Source organism: Marmota monax, unplaced genomic scaffold (genome assembly GCF_021218885.2).
Source record: "Marmota monax isolate L192 unplaced genomic scaffold, Marmota_monax_Labrador192_F-V1.1 WCK01_AAM20220418_F8-fsc00095, whole genome shotgun sequence".
NCBI classification, from domain to species: Eukaryota; Metazoa; Chordata; class Mammalia; order Rodentia; family Sciuridae; genus Marmota; species Marmota monax.
In genome coordinates this window covers 912003-932861 of record NW_026695244.1, presented here as the reverse complement: position 1 = coordinate 932861, position 20859 = coordinate 912003, and the positions used below count along the sequence as shown (strand labels likewise).

General features: G+C 38.6%; 1 protein-coding gene across 1 annotated transcript in view; it reads left to right on the top strand.

Annotated features, from left to right (window-relative positions):
- The first annotated feature begins 11099 nt into the window (after positions 1–11099).
- Positions 11100–20859, top strand: part of C2cd6 (C2 calcium dependent domain containing 6) — a 144510-nt gene continuing 134750 nt past the window's right edge. The window contains 1 exon segment of the mRNA XM_046462999.1: positions 11100–11317. Coding sequence (XP_046318955.1) covers positions 11100–11317 — 218 coding nt within the window.

The window sequence follows — 20859 nt, the reverse complement described above, 5'->3', positions numbered from 1 at the left end:
AACCTCCTTAATTCCTTTCAGTAACTCACTGTAATTCTTCATATTGGGAACTTATCTTCACTCTGGTGATTTCGATGTCAAATCCCATAACTTAGTATGCTGTTTCCTGAACTGTAATTACTTCACTTTTCTTGCATCTGCTAGACATGGAGGATACGATGGTGAACAAACCAGACAAAGCACTTTTCCTTAGGAAGCTGATATTCAAATTGGATAGTATAGGTTATGCTGTGATAAAATAAATTAACAACAGCTGTGGTGGAGGGACAATTAGTACTTTGGATAGGGGATCCAGAGAAGGCCTCTTTGAGGAGGTGGCTTGTAAGTGAAAACCTGAAGAATGAGAGGAGGTGAGCTGTTCAAGGAGTTGAGGGTAGAACATTAAGGTGAACAAGCATCACATATTCTAAACTTTATTCCTTCTACGGAGGAAAAAAAGTTTAGAATATTCTAGGAATACAATGAATGAGAGGAGGAATGACTTGAGATGAAGTTATAACATATTTTGTATGTTCAAGTCCTTTTAAAATATTTTGTGATTGTGAATTGTTGGTTTGAGAGTCATGTTTATTTTTTTCCTATCAGATTATGTTCTTTCCCTTTTCAATTTTTCAAAAGCTCTATCTTTATTATGGACATCTGAACTCATCTCTAATAAACATCACAAATATTTTCCTACAACTAACAGTTATCTTTTGACTATGGTACTTTTTGCTATTCAACTCTTAGTTTCATTGATTCTCAGAATTTCTATTCTTCTCTCTAGTGTGTTTCTGCTCTGGGATTTATTATTTCTTTCCTTCTGCTAACTTTGAGCTTGCCTTTTTGTTTTTTACTTAGTTCATTTAGGTATCAAATTATCTTGTTTATTTGAGTTCTTTCTTTTTTTTTTTTTTTTTTTTTTCTGTTAAGAGGTGGTTTAACAATTCCAAACACAAAATTTCTCATCAGTTTTTAAAAGCTATTTACAAAAAGTTTCAATTCTACTGCTTTTACTTTTAAATATATCAAGCACTTCTAAATATATAGAAGGACTAGATATTCCACATAAGACCCTGTCCACTATTCACACAGCACTGGTAAATAAAATTGCACGCGTAGCAATGGTTAAATATGAGGTATCTTCTAATATGACCATTTTGTCCTTGAACCTCTCCCTCCTCATTTCCTTCTATTTTCAGTCCAGTGGACAAGTACAGGCATATATAACACTTAGAGATGGTCGAACAAATCCATATCCAAAAGTCTTTTTACAGAGGACAAGCTTTCCTATGAATTTCAACAAAAAAATGTACAAAATGTTCTAATTTTACTAACTACTTGGTCATACACTGGCAACCTCTTTAACATCTAGAGACTAGATGTTACAAAATTGGGACTTATTTGTCCATTATATACACTATATACACAGCAAAAACAAAATGCACAAAACATAGAAAACTGATGTCTGAAAATGTCCAAATATGAACACACTAACCTTTTGCAATTGCTTCCCTCCCACCTCCTCCTCCACATCACTGAGCAAATACAGACAGTAGTATACCGCTCACAGAGGTGGTTTAATAGTTCCATTCCCAAAAGACTATTTCATATGAATTTTAGCAAAAAGATATTTACAAAGTGATATTTTACTACCTCTACGTTTAACATACATCGGGCACTTCTAAACATCTAGACAAGACTAGATGTTTCAAGTAAGGACTCAATTTGTCCACTATGTACATGACAGTCTTGAATACACTGCACACATGTAACAATAGTTCTAATTTGAAAATGTCTTCAAAATATGAGCATTCTGGCCCTTCACCGACCCAGTGGGCTATAATGCTCAAAATTTTCAGAAGACAATCTTTCCTAGGAATTTTAACACAAAATATTCAAAACTGGTTTACTAATTCTACTTTTGTCATACACTGGCAACCTCTTTAACATCTAGAAAGGCTAGATGTAGATTAGGAGGACTCATTTGTCCTTTATATACACTATGTACACAGCAAAGTAAAACAAAACCCAGACAACTCTTGGCTCTCGGTAAGCACACTGGCACGGTGCTCCCCAGGACCAGCACACAACTGTATTATTCAACAGGGGTTTGGCTATTGCACCCCCCCCCCAAAAGAAACCATTTCATAAGAATTTTAACAAAATAAATTTACAAAATGTGTCATATATTTTACCACTTCTACTTTTAACATATATCAGGCACTTTAGAACATCTAGAAGACCTAGATATTTAAAAAAAAAATATTTAGCATTTTCAACTATATATACACTAATGAGTAATAAAATGCACACGCAAAACAATGGTTATTATATGAAAAATGTTTTTTACGTAAAACCAGTCTGGCACAGGACCTCCTTCTCACGGTCAGTCTTCTCCATGTCCAACAACCCACTGAACAAACGTGGACAAGTGTCGCTCCTAGAGGTGGTCTAACAAATTCATTTCAAAGTCACTTCCAGAAAACATTTCTGATTTTTTCAAACAAACGGACATTTACAAGACGTTATTTTCTAACTCTATCATGCGTCAGGCATCCTCTTTACATTTAGAATGTCCAGATGCAGCACAAGTTTTAAAAGGTTGGGGGGCAAGTTCAGAGCAGCTTTTTCATATTATATACACAGGCCTTTTACAAAGGGCCAGGAAATCTCCCCAAAGGGTGGCGGGCGTTTCCAACTGGGTAGATGCGGCTTGTGACTAGTGGCGGGCGTTTCCAACTGGGTAGATGCGGCTTGTGACTACCGTTTCTCTCTTTGGTAGAACGAACACCAACCGCCCGAGGCCGCTAACCGTTCCACCCGTCGTCGTCTTCCGGGGCTTCGCTCACCTTCCAGGACGGTTCCGGTCTTTGTTGGCCGAGACAAGGTGCGGTCTCGAGGAGCCGGCACTGAGCGCTCACGGAGAGCCCTGGTCTGTGCGGCTCCGCTGTCCAATGGGTGGTCGAGCTTTCAGGCGTCCATCCTCCTTCTTGGGACCTTGAAGCCCCTGCCGGCCTCTGCGGCGTTTGGGCGGCCGCCATTCTTCTCGCCATGCCACGCCCGCCGCCACCCAAAGGCGCCACGTCCCAGGTGGCGGCTTCAGCTGGGACGGGCACGATTGAGCCAGAAGACCCGGCAGCCCTCGGGGTCCGGGGCGACAGGTCGCCGCCGCCATCAGGTCATCCATCTGGGTGGCAGGTTCACCGGTCCTTCACAGCCAGGGCCAGCCAGTGGGCACTCGCAGCAGGAGCTCCGGGGATCTGCAGGAGAGGCCGCGTCCTGTCCTCGGGCCCCCCAGCGCACCCGCCGGCCTGGGGCCGGGGGGTCCCAGAGGGCCCGGGGGAGCAGGCCGCACTCCCGTTTCTCACCACGCTCTCTGCCGGAACTCGAGTTCTTTCTTTTTTGATGACGCATTTATTGTTATAAACTTCCATCTTGGAGCTGCTTTTGCTGTATTCATAACATTTGGTGTTTCATATTTCTATTTTTTCTCAAGATATTTTTGTTTCTCTTTTGATATCTTCTTTCATACGTTGTTTGTTCAGAAACATGTTTAATTTCCACATATTTATAAATTTTCCAAATTTCCTTCTATATTTATTCCTAGTTTCATACCTCTATGATCAGAAAAAATACTTGATATAATTTCAGTCTTCATAAGTTTATTAAAACTTTCTTTTGGCCTAACATACAGTCTATGCTGTAGAATGTTCCATGTGCCCTTGAGAAGAATGTGTATTTTGCTGCTTTTGGATGGAATGTTCTGTATATATTTGTTAGATCCATTAGGTCTAAAGTATAGTTGAAGTCTGATGACTTCTTATTGATTTTAATTGAAATTAGGGCATTGAAGTCTTGTACTATTGTTGTGTTGCTATCTATTTCACCTTTCAGTTACATTAATATTTGCTTTCTATGTTTATGTGCCCCAACCTTGGGTTTGTATATGTTTTTAGTCGTTATATCCTCTTGATTAATAGAATCCTTTATTATTATATAATGATCTTCATTGTCTCCTTTTACATTTTTGACTTAAAGTCTATTTTGACTGATAGTATATATAGCCATGCCTGCTCTCTTGTAGTTTCTGTTTGCATGGAATATAAGCCTATGTGTGTTTTTTCTTTTCTTTTCTTTTTTTTTTTTTTTTGACAGTGCTAGGGATTGAACCTCAAGTGTGCTAGGCAAATGCTCTACTATTGAGCTATATTCTCACCCCCCATGTGTGTGTATTTTTTTTGTGTGTGTACTGGTTATAAACCCAGGGGCAATTAACCACTGAACTATATCCCCAGCCTACACCACCCAACATCCCATCCTTTTTTTGGGGGACAGGATCTCACTAAGTTGCTTAGGGCCTTGCAAAGTTGCTAAGGTTGGCTTTGAACTCATGATCCTCCTGCTGCAATCTCCCAAGTAGCTGATATTGCAGACATGTCACTGTGCCCAGCCCCAGGTGTGTTTTTAAAGCTGAAGTGAATCTTGTAGGCAGTATATACTTAGGTTTTGTTTTTGTTTTAGTCATTTGACTTCCTGTGTCTTTTGATTAGAGAATTTAATCCATTTACATTTAAAGTAATTGTTAATAAGTAAAGACTTATTGTCCTCTTGTAACTTATTTTCTGGCTATTTTGTAGTTCTTTTATTCCTGTCTTCTTCTTTTACTGTCTTCCTTTGTGATTTGATGATTTTCTATAGTGGTTTGTTTTGATTTCTTTAACTATCCACTATAAGTTTTTTTCTTTATGGTTACCATGTGGCTTACATAAAATATCTTATTGTTCTTGTATGGAGGGTACTGGGCATTAAACACAGAGGCTCTGAACCACTTAGCCACATCCCCAGTCCTATTTTGTATTTTATTTAGAGACAGGGTTTCACTGAGTTGCTTAGTGAGACCATTGCTGAGACTGGCTTTGAACTTGTGATCCTCCTGCCTTAGCCTCCCGATTACAGGCATGTACCACCACACCCATCTATCTTACAGTTTTAATAGTATTTAAGCCTGTAGCAACTTGATTTTAATCATACACAAGAACTCCACCTTTTTAATGCTTCCCACCCATTTTATGTTTTGATGTTACTGTTTACATCTTACTACATTGTGTATTCATTAACAAATTATTGTGACAAAGTTATTTTTAATACTTTTGTCTTTTAACTTTTATACTAGGGTTTAGTGATTTACATATCACTATTATAGTATTAGAATATTCTGAATTCAGCTGTGTAGTTATCACTAACAGTTCATACTTTTGTGTATTTTTATGTTATTAATTAACATGTTTTCATTTCAGCTTTAAAAACTCCCTTTATTATTTCTTGTAAGACAATATAGTGGTGATGAACTCTCCCAAATTTTATTTGGAAAAGTTTTATCTTGCCATCATTTCTGAAGGATGGCTTTGCTGAATAAAATATTTTTGGTTGACAGGTTTTTGTTTTTGTTAGTCTTTCCCCCCGACCCCAACCCCATTCAGCACTTTTAGTATATTATCTCATTCTCTCCTGGCCTGGGAATTTCTGCTGGGAAATCTGCTGATAGCCTTATGAGTGTTCCATTCTATGAAATAAGTTTCTTTTCCCTTGATGCATTCAAAATTATCTTTGTCTTTGTTTTTTAACGGTTTTATTATAATTTGCTTTGGTGAAGTCTTCTTTCAGTTGAATCTGTGTGGGGACATATGAACTTCATATAGTAGGATGACCACATCACTTCCCAGATCCAGAAAGTTTTCAGCCATTATTTTTTTAAATAAGTGTTTTTTTCCTCTTTCTCTCTTTTTTTGGACTGCTCATAATGCATATACTGGTTTGCTTGTTGGTGCTCCATGACTCATGAAGGTTTTTTTAATTGTTTTTCATTCATTTTTTCTCCTCTGACTGAATAATTTCAAGCAACTTGGGTTTGAGTTCACATATTCTTTCTTCTGCTTTATGAAGTCTACTTTTGGTATTCTTTGTTGCATTTTTAATTGCATTCCTTGTGTTAATCAAACTGAAGAGTTTGGTTCTTTTAATAATTGCTTTCTCGGTATTGAACTTCAAATTTTGTTTCTGATTTGCTTTTCTGATTTTTGTTGAGTTGTCTATGTTCTCTTTGAGTTCACTAAGTCTCCTTAAAACAATAATTTGAAATTAGTTGTCCAGCAACTCATAGATCTTCATTTTTGGGTTTTTTTAATTGGAAAATTATGTTTCTTTGGTGGTATCATGTATTATTTTCTTTCTATTTTTTTTTTTTGGGGGGGGGCATTTCTTTTTCTTTCTTTGTTTTTGGCAGGCAGGGGCGGGGGGGGGTGGTGTTTCTTATAGCCTTTTGTTGATCTGTGCATTTGATGGAGCAGTTACCTTTACGAACTTTGCAGACTGGTTTTGATAGGGTGGATGTGAGTAGGCTGACTGAATGGGCTGTTGGCTTCTGGCTCCAGGGAAGACCAGTGGCATAGCCTTTGTGCAGCTCTATTAGCTGGGGTCATAGTTAGTGAAGGGGCTCTTAACAGTAAGTCTGCAGACACTTCTGGTGGTATTGAGGGCTCTTGGGGTATTCAGTGATGATGGCTTCTGGGAATCTCCTGACAACTTTTTCTTCCATGAGGGATGCCATAGCTGAGAAGAATACCTCTTGGCACCAGGTTCAACTTGAGGACTCTGAGATCTGATGTTCAAGCACCTGAGCAGATTTGGAACCATTGTCTAGAGTGTGGGTGCTCATAAAGCAACAGCAACTCTGGGGTCCAGAGGCTGAGTAGCTATAATGGTAGGAGCTTTCTTACCTGAGATGTGGGCATCCACAGTAGCCTTTGAGCTGGGTCTGGAGAACAGGTATGGACAGAGTGGCCACAGAGTCAAAGTTGGATTGTGAGCATGAACAAAGCAGTTGCAGAGCCAAGATGTGAAGTGCAGGTACATGTAGAACAGCCTTAGCTCTGGGATCTGGAGAATATGTGGAGTTTGGGGAGGAATGGAATCCCTGGTCCTGGAGTGGTGCAATAGCGGCTCTTTCTTCAAGAATGGTTGCAGGAGTGGTGGTTATCTCAGTAGTGAAAGATGTGTCCACTGTAGAATGGGTCACTGGGACTGATACCAACGAACAGTATTGTGTCCTGTTCTGGAAAGTTGTGGGTAGTCTTCAGCTGTTTTGGTAATTGAGGTCCTGAGCAGCCAAGGCTACCAGGTTCTCCATGGAGCAGGCCAGTGTGAATCACGATAGCATCTACTCTGTAGGTAATACAGATAGTTTGTGCCCTTCATCATTGCTCCTACATATCTCCACTAAACTGATCTCCCTAGTGACCCACTGTTGCTTTACTATTTTGATATAGGTTTCTAATTGGACTCTTTTGTCCTCCTAGAGCTATTTTTGTTTGTGGTTAGCTGATTTTGTGTGTGTGTGTGTGTGTGTGTGTGTGATGGGAAGAATGCTAGTATCTCCTACTCTGTCATCTTGCTGAAATCACCTTTCTATTATTTTGTCTTTAAATGTTTGATAGAATTCACCAATGAAACCATCCGGGCCTGGGTTTTTCATTGTGGGAAAATTTATAGTTATTAATCCAATTTCTTTTTGTAAATCTTTTCATATATTCTTTTTCTTCTTGAATCAGTTTTGGTTATTTGTGTCTATTTTTTTCAATTCATTTAAAGTGTCTAATTTTTTAGAATAAAATTGGTATAGTTGTAGTTACCTTACACAGCAAAATAGACTTTGGAAATATAATGAAATTTAGAATACTGATATGGAGAGATTATTCTGGGTGACTGTGCCCTAGATGTAATTAATGTGTCATTAAATGAGAGTGTTGGAGATTTGGACACGAACAGAAGAGGAAAAGGCAATGTGATTACAGAGGAAGAGATGGAGTGAGGCAGTCACAAATTAAGAAATGTTGGTTGCCATCAGAATCTGGGAGAAGCAAGAACTTCCTGTAAAGCCTCCTGAGGGAGAATGCCAATGGTAATCATCTGATTTCGGCTGAGTGTTAGACTCAGACTTCTGGCACATGTTTGGGATCTGGCAGTTTAAAGTCTTCAGAAAGGCAGATTTAGCAAAGCAAGATATTATTATAGACATCTGGGGCTGGAGATGTAGCTCATTGGTAAAGCACTTCTATAGCAATTCATGAGACCTTGGGTTCAATCCCTTAGCCCTGTAAACATACACACACACACACACACACACACACACACACACATACACACAGGCATCTAGGTGCAACACTATAGAAGTAGTCTAAATTTCTTTGATTGTATAACCTTTATTAGAAGAAAACATGAGTATTTATCAATGTTTCTATGTATATTCATACATTATTTAAACATACTATAATTTATTTGTAAATTCTAAAATACAAAAAATTAAAAAGTACATGTATGAAGACACTAATTGGTGTCAACATACTTTATATACAACCAGAGATAATGAAAAATTGTGCTGTATATGTGTAATAAGAATTGTAATGCATTCTGCTGGCATTTATTTTTCAAAAAAAATCAATAAAAATGATCAATAAGTAATATTTCTAAAAATGACTTTTAGCTGTATTTTATTTATTAATAGTATAAAACCAAAAAGCATTACTATGTTTAAAAAGTGTGATTTAACACATTGTGATACTATGATTTGAAGGTCTGGTTCTAAAGTCAATTTATTTCAGTGTTTGAATTTCAATTCTGTTACATTTGAACATGATATCTTTAAAGATTTGAAATTCCATATGGAAGAAATGCTTCTTGGTTGGGAAAATTATTATTTTAAGTTTCTATTCTGTTATACAAAAATTTTAGTTTCAGTAAAATTTCATCTCCTATGATTAAATTAATGCTTGTAAACCAATTGGGAAGTATTGCATTTTATTTATATTAAAAAGAAAATTGATTTCTAATCTTCTGAAACTCTTGGAGATTTTTAAACAAATAAGAAAGTTGCTTCCAAGTTTTTAAAATATGAAGCTATGATGCTGTGCATTGATTGGCACATCATTTTCACACACTCAAAATAATGTTAGATAGAAATATTCCAAATGTTTTCAAATGTTCTCACTTTAACGTGAGTATATTTAAAAAAGATGTTTCTTTTCCTATTAATTATTAAAGTACCATGACCTAACTCTGGAACGACAGATTTTTAAAAAATGTATTTTAAAATATCTACTAGTTTACGTACTAACACCCATTTGTCATCACAGAAAAGCCAGTAAATTTGGAACATTTGTCTTTTTATAAAATCAAAGTGTGAGACATTTCTTTACATTTTTCAACTTTTTTTTCCTGTGCTAGGGTGGGAACCTGGACTCTGCTATTTGCATACTCTACCACTGATCTGCACCTCCAGCTCAAAGAATTTAAATGTTAGGGTTAGGAAGAAGAAGTAGAAGCTAACACACCTATATGCCTGGCACAAGGTAAACATTTAGTTAAAAGTGTTTTCTAATTTTTTTGAGACAGGGTCTCGCTGAGTTGCCCAGGCTGGCCTCAAACTTGCAATTCTCCTGCCTCAGACTTTCACATAGTTGGGATTACAGGTGTGCATTATCATGCCCAGTTACATTTGCCATCTTTGTTATTATTTTATTTCTTATCGGTTGTTTAGCAGACTAGATATTCAGTTATATAAGGTAACACAATTGATCAGTCCACTTAATTAGCAAATGCAGTGCCCTGAAAAAACATGGAAAGTATGAGGCACTGTTATGAACCCAACTGAGTGTGAAACACTTCCTTAGAATATTTGTCTGCTGCCCACAGCCAGCCAATTTACATTTACTTTCTTGTTGATTAAAAATGAAATTTCTAATATTTTCTCCTGCAACTGTAGGGATAAAGCCTGGAACCTGTTGTGGGTGTTCTTGTTTTTTCTTAGTTACAGAAAACTCCAGAGGATAAAGAGGAGTCATTGCTCTTGAGCTTGGTAGGGAAAAAGAAGATTGAAAAATATCTTTTTTGGGCTAATTCCACATACCTGTAACTTGTGTGATGAATGGTAGGATCTGGATAATCATATTAGTTAACTCGTCTTATGTGGAAGTTGAGTTGGAGGAAGGTTGACAAAATTTTCCCTTTTTGGCAATATTTTTTTCTCTTCAAGCCAATTTTTTTTAAAAAATATATTTTTTAGTTATATTAGGAGTCTACCTGAGAACTCCCCGGGCCTTTCAAACATGGCGGTAGGCAAATTGCCAGTAGGCAGCTAGAACTCACCGGGCCTTTCAGATAAGGAGCCCTTAATGCAACATGGCGGTAGGCAAGTTGCCAGTGGGTGGATAACAAGTTGTTTTGTAAACCTTCTAATTGGTCCTCCTGTCTTCCGCGCTCGTGGACAGTTCGTGCCCCCCATGAATCTTATGCAGGGCGGACGTGTGTGCACAGTAAGATGATGACCTGACCATCAACCACACCACTTATTCCCCTCCAGGTCTCTTCTTCTGGTACAATGGCACTCTCACCGCCATTATACTCTCCAACATGTCTAGCCCATGTTTATTAGTCACCAGAGTTCCACAACTCACTCTCTATAGCAACTCTGAAGTAAAATCCATCCTTAACCCTCTAAAACATGGAAAATGGGCTGCATTCCTTCCATTAGTGATAGGCATTTCATTAACGGCCTTAGCGGAAAGTGCAGGGTTATGGGGGGGGGGGAACTTGGGTCATTCCCTATGGGCTGTCAAGGACATTAATTCAAAACTTAAAGGAGCACTTTCTTCCACAGCAGACTCTCTAACATCCTTACAAAAACAGGTCACCTCATTGGCAGAAGTCACCCTTCAGAATCGCAGGGCCCTAGATTTACTCACCGCCAAAAAGGGCAGAACCTGTCTTTTCCTTAGGGAAGAATGCTGTTATTATATCAATGAATCGGGTCTTGTAGAAGACAATGTTGTTAAGCTCACTGACCTGGCAGCCACCTTAAGGACCCCAACAAGTCAAAACCTTTTCCTTAATGTCCACTCCCCTTCTGGCATGGGTATGGCCAATCCTTGGACCACTATGTGTAATCTTTTTAATGTGTCTATTTTTACCATGTATTATAAAGTTTATTCAAACTCAAGTAAGTAAAATCTCTAGCCAAACTTTTAACCAGCTTCTACTTAGAAATTATCAGCTTCTGGCCACAGATGAATCAACCGCCTTCTCCAGAGAACATCCCTCTCGATGCTGAAAAACCCTTCAAAGATTCCTGGGATACCTTCTTGAGAGCAATATCTGATGATGCCTGGCTTGTACCCGCGGTAGAGACTTATACCGACTGGACTGAAGTGATAATTGACCTTTGGCTACAGGGAACAGTTTGTGATGTCACATCTGACCTTATACCAATCTTTGCAGATCTCTTGTGGGGACTCCTAACTTCCCTCCTTCAGACCCCTTCCCCGGCGACACCCCCACTCAGCAGGAAGCAGCCAGAACGAATTGACATCCCTTTCCATATAATAACAAAAAAGGGGGAATATTAGGAGTCTCCCTGAGAACTCCCTGGGCCTTTCAAACATGGCGGTAGGCAAATTGCCAGTAGGCAGCTAGAACTCCCTGGGCCTTTCAGATAAGGAGCCCTTAATGCAACATGGCGTCAGGCAAGTTACCAGTGGGTGGATTACAAGTTATTTTGAAAACCTTCTAATTGGTCCTCCTGTCTTCCGCGCTCGTGGACAGTTCGTGCCCCCCATGAATCTTATGCAGGGCGGATGTGTGTGCACAGTAAGATGATGACCTGACCTTTACTATGATTGGCCCCGGGAGCTTCCTGGTTTAAGATAACTGACTCTCACCTTCTATATAAGCTAGAACCAGCTGGCAGTAAAGTGCTTCATCTTTGTCACTGCTGTGTGTGTGAGCATTTTAATCTCTGATGACGAACCTTGGCCTTTCAAGTTATACATGGGTACAATATCTTTATTTTGTTTATTTATTTTTATGTGGTGCTGAGGATCGAACCCAGTGCCTCTACATGTGTGAGGCAAGTGCTCTGCCACTGGGCCAAAACCTCAGCCCCCAAGTTGTTTTTAATTAGAACATTATAAATATATATTAATAGTGGGATTCATTATTGCCATATTTATACATGTGCATAACATAATTTGATCAATTTCATCCCCCAGTCCCTTCCCAATTCCTCTCCTCCCACCCCATGTTCTACATGCTCTACTCTGCTATTGTTGTTATTGTTACTATTTTGGCAACCATTTTTATATATTGAAACTGCAACTAGTTTTTACTTATCTGTCTTCAATACCAGACTGAAACTCTTTGAGAGTGAAAACACTTCAAGTTGGAAACTACCTTGTGCCAGGCATATAGTTGTGTTAGCTTCTACTTCTACTTCCTAATAATTATTATAATAATTAATTAATATAAGAATAGCGAGTGCTCAATTAGGGTTATAATTAATTAATATAAGGATAGTGAGTGCTCAGTTAGGGTTAGGAAGTAGAAGTATTCTAGGAAAATGCAAATATGTAGGCTAGTAGGTCTTCAAAGAAAAATATGAGCAGAGTGGATCAGAAAAAGTCATTGGAGAAGGAAGTGCAGAGAATGCATATGATACACAGACTTTTTAATAGAAGTGCCACAAGGGGCTTCTATTCAAGGTGGAGCAAGAGGTATAGAGATGAATGGCATGGTGAAATTAACTGAAATCAAAATTCTCTGCAGGTTCAGGAGAAATTCTAGGTGGAGTCAGAGGCTTTATGAGATATGTTTAGAACTGTTGCTCAAGATTCTGATAGGAATTTGGCAAAGGCTTATTTTACTGATGCTGCTGCCACTGAAAAGAGGTCTGTTCAGCTGAGGAAGGAAAAAGGTAGTAATGTGAGCAGGGAGGCTCTATCTCATCTACCCACCCTCCTCTCAACCTCCAATAACCAGCCTTCTACTCTCTACTTCTGTGAGTTCATTGTTTTTAGATTCCATATATGAGATCATGAAGTTTTGGTCTTTGTATTCCTTTATCAGCATGATGTTCTCTAGGTTCATCCATGTTATTGCAAATGACAGAATTTCCTTTTTATTTTTTAAATGAAAAAATATTTACTTCATTTGGTATCATGCAGCATCTTTCAGAGTTCCATATAAATTTTAAATAAAGAGCTTAAGTAGAAACATTCAACTAGCAACACAAATACTTACATTTTTTCCATATGGGAGGAAGTTATCTATATTACAACCATCTTATTCATTATAGAGGGTTATGTGAAACAGATTGCCTTGAATTTTAAAATTTCTATTAGAAAATCAGATTTGGAGTTTTTTTTCTGCAGAAATTACATATAAATTTAACACATTCATTGAACCTTATTATAGGCATTTTTAAATTATTTTATTTTTAAATTATAATTATTAGTGCATATTAGTTGCATGAAACAATGGTATTCATTGTGACAGTTCTGTACATACACATAATGTACTTGAATAATATGCATCCTCCCTATTTCCTTCTTTTCCCCTTTTCCCCCCTCTCACTACTCACTTTTCCCTTCCCTAATATCTCCCTTCTATTTACATGTTATCTTCTTTCTCCTAGATTCTACATATGAGAGAAAACAGTGTAAAACAGTGTAATACTTGCCTTTCTCAGTTTCACTTACTACGTTGTCCAGTTCCATCCATTTTCCTGCAAATGACACGATTTCATTCTTATTTCTGAAATAAAACTCCAATGTGTGTGTGTACACACATACATATATCACATTTTCTTTATCCATTAATCTGTTGGTAAGCTAGGCTGAACCATAGCTAGGCCATTATGAATAGTGGTACATTAAACATGGATATGCAGGTATGCTGATTTCTATCCTTCTATCCTTCAAGAATAATTGTATAGCTGTATCATGTGATAACTCCATTTTCAATTCTTTTTTTTTTTAAGGAAATTCCATTCTGATTTCCACAGTGGCTGTTCTAATTTACATTCTGACCAATAGTATATGAGGGTACCTTTCTCCCTTCAGCTGCAATAGCACTTATTATTTTTTGTGTTCTTGGTAATAGTCATTCTTACTGGGGTGAGATAGAATTTGAATGTAATTTTGATTTGTATTTTCCTAGTGATTAAAGATGGTGAACATTTTTTTTCATGTAATTATTGGACATTTGTGCTTCTTTGGAGAAGTGTATATTCAACTAATTTATTTATTAGATTATGTGTGGTTTTGGTAGCAAAAATTTTTAAATGAACTTGTATTTCTGATTCATATTATGGTATTTTAAAAATTTAGTGCATTGTAGTTTTACATAATATATCTACAATATTTTGGACATATTCATAAATGTATATAGCATAGTTTTCTTCATTTCAATCCCCAATATTTATCCCCTTCTATTCCTTCCTCCTTCACCTTGATTGCTTTTCTCTATTGGTTTTCCTTCTGTGTGTTTATTTTTAATTGGTGCCTTATAGTTACATATAAAAATACAATACATTGTGATATACTCATATTGCACATAATAATAATTTGGTCAACTTTATTCCCTGGTTCTTCCCTTTTTCCTCCCCTCCTCACTCACCCTTTTCCTTGCTTCTACTTTGCTGCTCTCCATTCTATTTTTATGAGTTCTCCTTTTTAAATTCTTTTTTTCTAATTTCCACGTATGGGAGAAAACATTTTGACTCTTGACTTTCTAAGACTGGCTTATTTCACATAAATCACATAGCATGATTTTCTCCAGTTCTATCCATTTGCCAGTAGATGACATAATTTCATTCTTCTTTGTGCTGAGTAAAACTACATTGTGTATATATTCCACATCTTCGTTATTGATTCATCTACTTATGGGCACCTAGGCTGGTTCTATAACTTGGCTCTTGTTGATTTTTTTGTACTGCTATTTATATTTATGAATCTATCTTTATATAGCATGCTGATTTGATCTTTTGGATAAATATCAAGAAGTGGGATAGCTGTGTCATATGGTAGTTCCATTCCTAGTCTTTTTTAATATTTATTTTTTAGTTGTAGGTGGTCACAATATGTTTATTTTATTTATTTATATGTGGTGCTGAGAATCGACCCCAGGGCCTCACAAGTAATAGGCGAGTGCTCTACCACTGAGCCACAACCCCAGCCCCCATTCCTAGTCTTTTGAGAAAACTTGACCCTGCTTTCCAAAGTGGTATACTAACTTGTAGTCCCACCAACAATGTATAAGTGTACTCTCCCCCAATATCCTAGCCAGCAATTCTTGTTATTTGTATTCTTTTTTGGATGGTGGGTCCTGGGGATTTAATTCAAGAGCACTTGACCACAGAGCCACATCCCCTTCCTATCTTGTGTTTTAGGGTTTCTTAGCACCTTGCTTTTGCTGAGGATGGCTTTGAACTCCTGATCCTCTTGCTTCAGGCTCCTGAACCACTGGGATTATAGTTGTGCACCACCGTACCCAGCTTGTATTCTTTTTTTTAGTCGTCAGTGGATTACTTATTTATTTATATGCGGTGCTGAGAATTGAACTCAGTGCCTCACATATGCTGGGCAAGTGCTCTACCACTGAGCTATAACCCCAGCCCTTGTTATTTGTATTCTTGTTGATTGCCATTTTGAGGGTTGAAATGAAATCTTAGTGCAGTTTTGATTTGATATTCCATGATTGCTAAGGATGTTGAATATTTTTTCATATATTTGTCAGCCGTTTGTATTTCTTCTTTTGAGAAATGTCTGGATCATTTATCCATTTATTGAGTCAGTTATTAAGTCTTTTTAGTGTTAGGTCTTGTTCATGTGCGAGGAAAAAGGTTCCTGTTGGAGGATGGGCTGGCTATCAAATAAAAGCTATGTAAATAGTATCATGAAATAAACATGAGAGATCAGAAATAATAAATGATGGACTCAACTGACCGAGGTGAACAGCTTCTAACACAAAGAAGGAGCCCATGCTTGCTTTATATATAGCGGTACAGATCAAAAGGGTTTGATAGGAGCTTCTAGAAAAACAGGAATAGGGGTAGGGGTAAGCAGGCTCTTTGGTTCTTAATGGGTCATGCCCATCTCTGGTGTTGTGCTTAACCTCTGATGGAGCTATATAGGAAGTCACATGAATTGGGCATTCTCAAACCAGTAGAGTTATGCTGGGAGTTCCCAATACCAGACTTTCCTGCCTAATGGCTTCCATGTTGATTCATGCACAGTTCATGGATGGCTCCCCACACATCCCTCTTTTTTATTTTTTAAATGCAAATGATGGGCCATTATTTTGAGTTCCTAGGTCCTTGTTCTGAGGGTATGCACCAAAAAGAATTAGTAGCAAACATATCATTCCAATAATATACCATGCAGAATGTTTCAACATATTTCCAGGATTAAAGCCATTCAATTCATGAAGTATCTGATCAGCTAGAGGTGCAGAATCCATAAAATCGATTTTACTTTTCTGAATATCCTGGATGTGATTATGTAATAATTGAATTGAATCTTCTCCAGAAGAGCCGGGCTATTATTATTGCTATGCCAAATACCCATAAGATGATTTTTAACCTTTTACCAATCCTATTGGGAAGCATTATATTTGGCAGTAACAGACATACTTGGAGTCAGCATGGCATTTAAGCCTTTTTTTACATTTGAGAAAGGAAAGTGTTGAGAGCCACAGCTGAAGGGGCCCCAGCAAACTTCCAGCTGCCAGCAAACTTCCAGCTGCCAGCTGATGATTGGCTCACAGAGGCCCCAGCAAACTTCTAGCTGCCAACTGATTGGCTCCTCTGCGGTGATGCTCATTTGGTTGTTTCCCCGCCCTTTCAGACCGCGGAGCTGCTCATTGGGGGACTTTTTTTGGCTCTGCCCACGCGACCCAGCCAATTGGCCTCGAGCAGGAGGAGTGGGGGAGATTGAGAGGCTTGTGGGAAGCCGGTGGTGGCAGTTGGGCTCTGAAGGTTTTCCTGAAGAGCTGTGTGGTGTGGCGTGTGTGTTCTAAAAGTAAAGTTCATTTCTTTTGGGGAAAAAAAAAAAAAAAGGGTAAGTGATAAGGTAAACTGCTCGCCCCTGAGGGCAGGGCGAGAGGATGGGTAGCCATTTTAAGATTCTTCTTTTGTTTTGTTTCTCTTTTGTTTTAAGTTGCCTGTCCCTGGAGATGAGTGAGACGGAAGAAAAACCGCTCACATCTGAGGAAAAACTATTTGTGTCTGAGGAACAGATAGGGAGAAAGGACGGATGGACATTTCAGAACGATAGAAAGGCTGATACAATGATTTTGTGTTGTTCCATTTTTGTTTCATTCTGTCTTGGTTTTGTTTGGCGTCATTTTGTTGGGTTGTATTATAGTAGAAATATGGGATCAGAAATTAGTAAAAAACAAACCAAAAGAGTGTTAAGTAAATTGTTAGAGGAAGGAGGCATCCCAGTAAAATCAAGAGCAGTCAGGGCATACGTTGATACAATACAAAAATGTAGCCCATGGCTTTTTAAGGAGGAGTTGTTAAATATATCACAATGGAACCATCATGGTGAAGATTTAAAAAGAATAGAAAAGAAAAGCCCAGGGACTCTGCCAGTTGGCACATTGCCATTGTGAACGTTCGTATCTTGTTTGCTTAGTCCAAAGCCTTCAGTTCAGACAATGGTAGAGGAAGGAGAAGACATATTGATTCAAGTAAAAGAGAAGGTCTCTCAAGTTAGTCAGACAGAGGAAAAGATTCAAGTAAAAGAGAAGGTCTCTTGAGCTAGTCAGACAGAGGAAGAACGTTTAGAGCAGAAAAAGCCATCAGGGGAAAAGTTACAACAGGAGACTGCTACTAACACCTTTCTATCACCAGAGGGCGTAAGTGTCCAACCAACAGCGCCACCTCCATATGCTGGGAGACTCCCAACCCCCGCAGTTGATAGTTGGGATCCTGAGACAGAATCTCAAATATTAACGTGCCCTGTATTTGAGCAGGCAGGAGGGCAGCGAATTCACCATGCTTTAAATTTCAAAAAAGTGAAGCAGCTAAAAGAGGCTGTAACAACCTATGGTCCTCAAGCACCCTTCACTGTAAGCATGGTCGAATCCATTACCAACTTGAACATGACACCAGCAGATTGGGCTAATATGTGTAAAGCTGTGCTAAATGGAGGACAATACCTGTTATGGAAAGTTGCCAATGAGGAATTTTGCAAGGAGTCGGCTAGGCAAAATGCAGCAGCTGGTTATTCTTAGAGAAATCTAGATATGTTGTTAGGAAAGGGACCTTATGAGGATCAGCAGCAACAAATTGCATATGATCCTGGCGTATACTTAAAAATTGCTGTAGATGCGGTTAGGGCATGGAAGACTTTACAAGGACATGGAGGTTTACAAGGTCAGATCATCCGATGATGGGTAAGGACCATATGTAGTATTGGACAACCTAAGGCAGGCACGGTCCCTAAGCCACATGCTTGTTGTTTAAACAGAGAGGGGGAGATGTTGAGAGCCACAGCTGAAGGGGCCCCAGCAAACTTCCAGCTGCCAGCAAACTTCCAGCTGCCAGCTGATGATTAGCTCACAGAGGCCCCAGCAAACTTCTAGCTGCCAACTGATTGGCTCCTCTGCAGTGATGCTCATTTGGTTGTTTCCCCGCCCTTTCAGACCACGGAGCTGCTCATTGGGGGACTTTTTTTGGCTCTGCCCACGCGACCCAGCCAATTGGCCTCCAGCAGGAGGAGTCGGGGAGATTGAGAGGCTTGTGGGAAGCTGGTGGTGGCAGTTGGGCTCTGAAGGTTTTCCTGAAGAGCTGTGTGGTGTGGCCTGTGTGTTCTAAAAATAAAGTTCGTTTCTTTTGACAAGTGGCTCCTGAATTGTGCCCAGCCAGACTGTGGCAGGAAAGCTCATTACTTGTATTTATGACAGTAGTTTCCAAGGCATTTAATTTAGTTTCAATATTCTCATCAATATTATCTGATTATGGAGGGCTTTAGAAGTATTTTGAGCAAAATTATTAAGAAAATTTGTGTGTTGAATGTTTTGAGATATAGCTACTGAAGCTATTACTGTAGATGCCATAAAGGAGGTAAAGCGGCCACTCCAAGAATTATGAGACCAAGAGCTCATTTGGCTCTGGTTAACTGAGCATGAATCTGTTTTAAAAGTTGAACACCAGCATCAGCATACCATTGTTGTGAAATATTGGCTGGCAGTGAGACGGGAGAGTTGGTGAAGGATTAACGTTCCTCTCTCTGTTAAATCTAGTGATATAATTAGATTGCATCTTTTATAGGCTACAAGATATTTTTCACCTTTTTTTTCTTAAGTCTTACAATTACAGTAATTAAGGCATAAGGAAATTGAACACAGGCTCTCAGACCATAGGAGGAGCCCTTTTCGCAATTCCTGCCTACAAAGTCAAGCATAGGGCCATCTGTTAATGTAAAAAAACTGAGGCTGCAATTAAACGCCAGAGATCTTTTTGGATACCACCTTCACTGAAGGTTAGAATATTACCAATGAAACCTCCAGGGGTCATGACATCCTTATGTAGTTGTCTTTTATCAATTCTTGGAGACCAATCCAAAATATATCCACCATTTCCAGAAGCTTTAAGTTGTACTGGAAAGATGTTTGCACATTCCATCCATTTAGGAAAGGTGCAAAATTCTATTGCAGAATGATTAGGGCAGTAAGGTATTGGTGGATGTTCTGTGGAAATGACTGGCTTGTTATGAGAAAGTCCCATTTTAATAACTATCTCGACATATAATCTTGAGTCCCATGGGCCAATACAATTGGCTGGTCTAGGTCCCCCAAATGCTGTCTTTTTCTTTAAACATCCAGCATGTTTATTATGGGACCAGCATATAGGTAATTGCCTACTGTAGCCAGTATAATTAGATTTAGTCACATGGATGGGTGTAATGTGAGTATCTATAAAACCTTCCATCATATGAGTATCATTAGTAAATACTGGGATGGATTCTCCAGTCCATACCACTGGATGCACTAAAGGTAAATGGGTCCAATAAGTTTCTCCAGGGCCCCTACTTACGTGACAGCTCAATAGAGCTATCATGGCCACAAACATTATGGTTGGAGACTTAATTTCTACCTGTTGATGAACCATCTGCTCGGTCTGTTGCATTAGATTCTTCAGTTGTTTCCACAAGGGCACAAGGGCACATGTTTGATCCAACAAGATCTTCCTCATCCTTTTCCTCCTTATTAACTTCCTGATCCTTCTGGGGATCAGGGCTGACATCTCTGGATTGATCTTTAGTCATTTGAACTTTGGCTCCAGGTCCTCCATGCCTGATGGCACAATCAGGTACCCAAATAGGATGAAATGCACCTTCTGGGAAAACACAAGTATGACCTCTACCCCATATGATCTCTACCCCATATGATCACCGAATCTTGTTTTTTGCATTGTCCTGTTTGTAGATCTTTCCACCAAACTAGGCCCAAACAGACCTGTTACAGCAGAAGATATGTGTCTCTTGGTAGCAGTGTCACCTTAAGAATCACAATTTGAAAAATTTAAAACAAATCATGATTAAGGTTATTTTGTGGGGTCTTATTTCCCACTTTTTGTTTTTTGTGATTGTAGCTTAATAAATAAATGGCTTGACCTTGAGGATATAAGGAATGCCTGTTTTATGATCAATATGAAATTGGTAGCAAAACTGTTGACAAGAACTAGTATAATATGGAGCATTATCAGTTTAAAACTGACAAAGGACAGCACAATACTGCAAAAGCAGCTAGGCAATGAGAAATAACATGTTGAGCATTCTCTTTTACACAGGCAGTGGCAAAGATAAATCGAGAATAAGTCTCAACAATAACATGAACATAGCAATTTTTGCCAAACTCAGGGATGTGAGTAACATCCATTTGCCATAAACTAATTTGATCATAAACTGTGTGAAGAATGCCCTGGGTAGTTTGATGGGAATTGCATTGAATCTATAGATTAATATTAATTCTACCTCTCAGTGA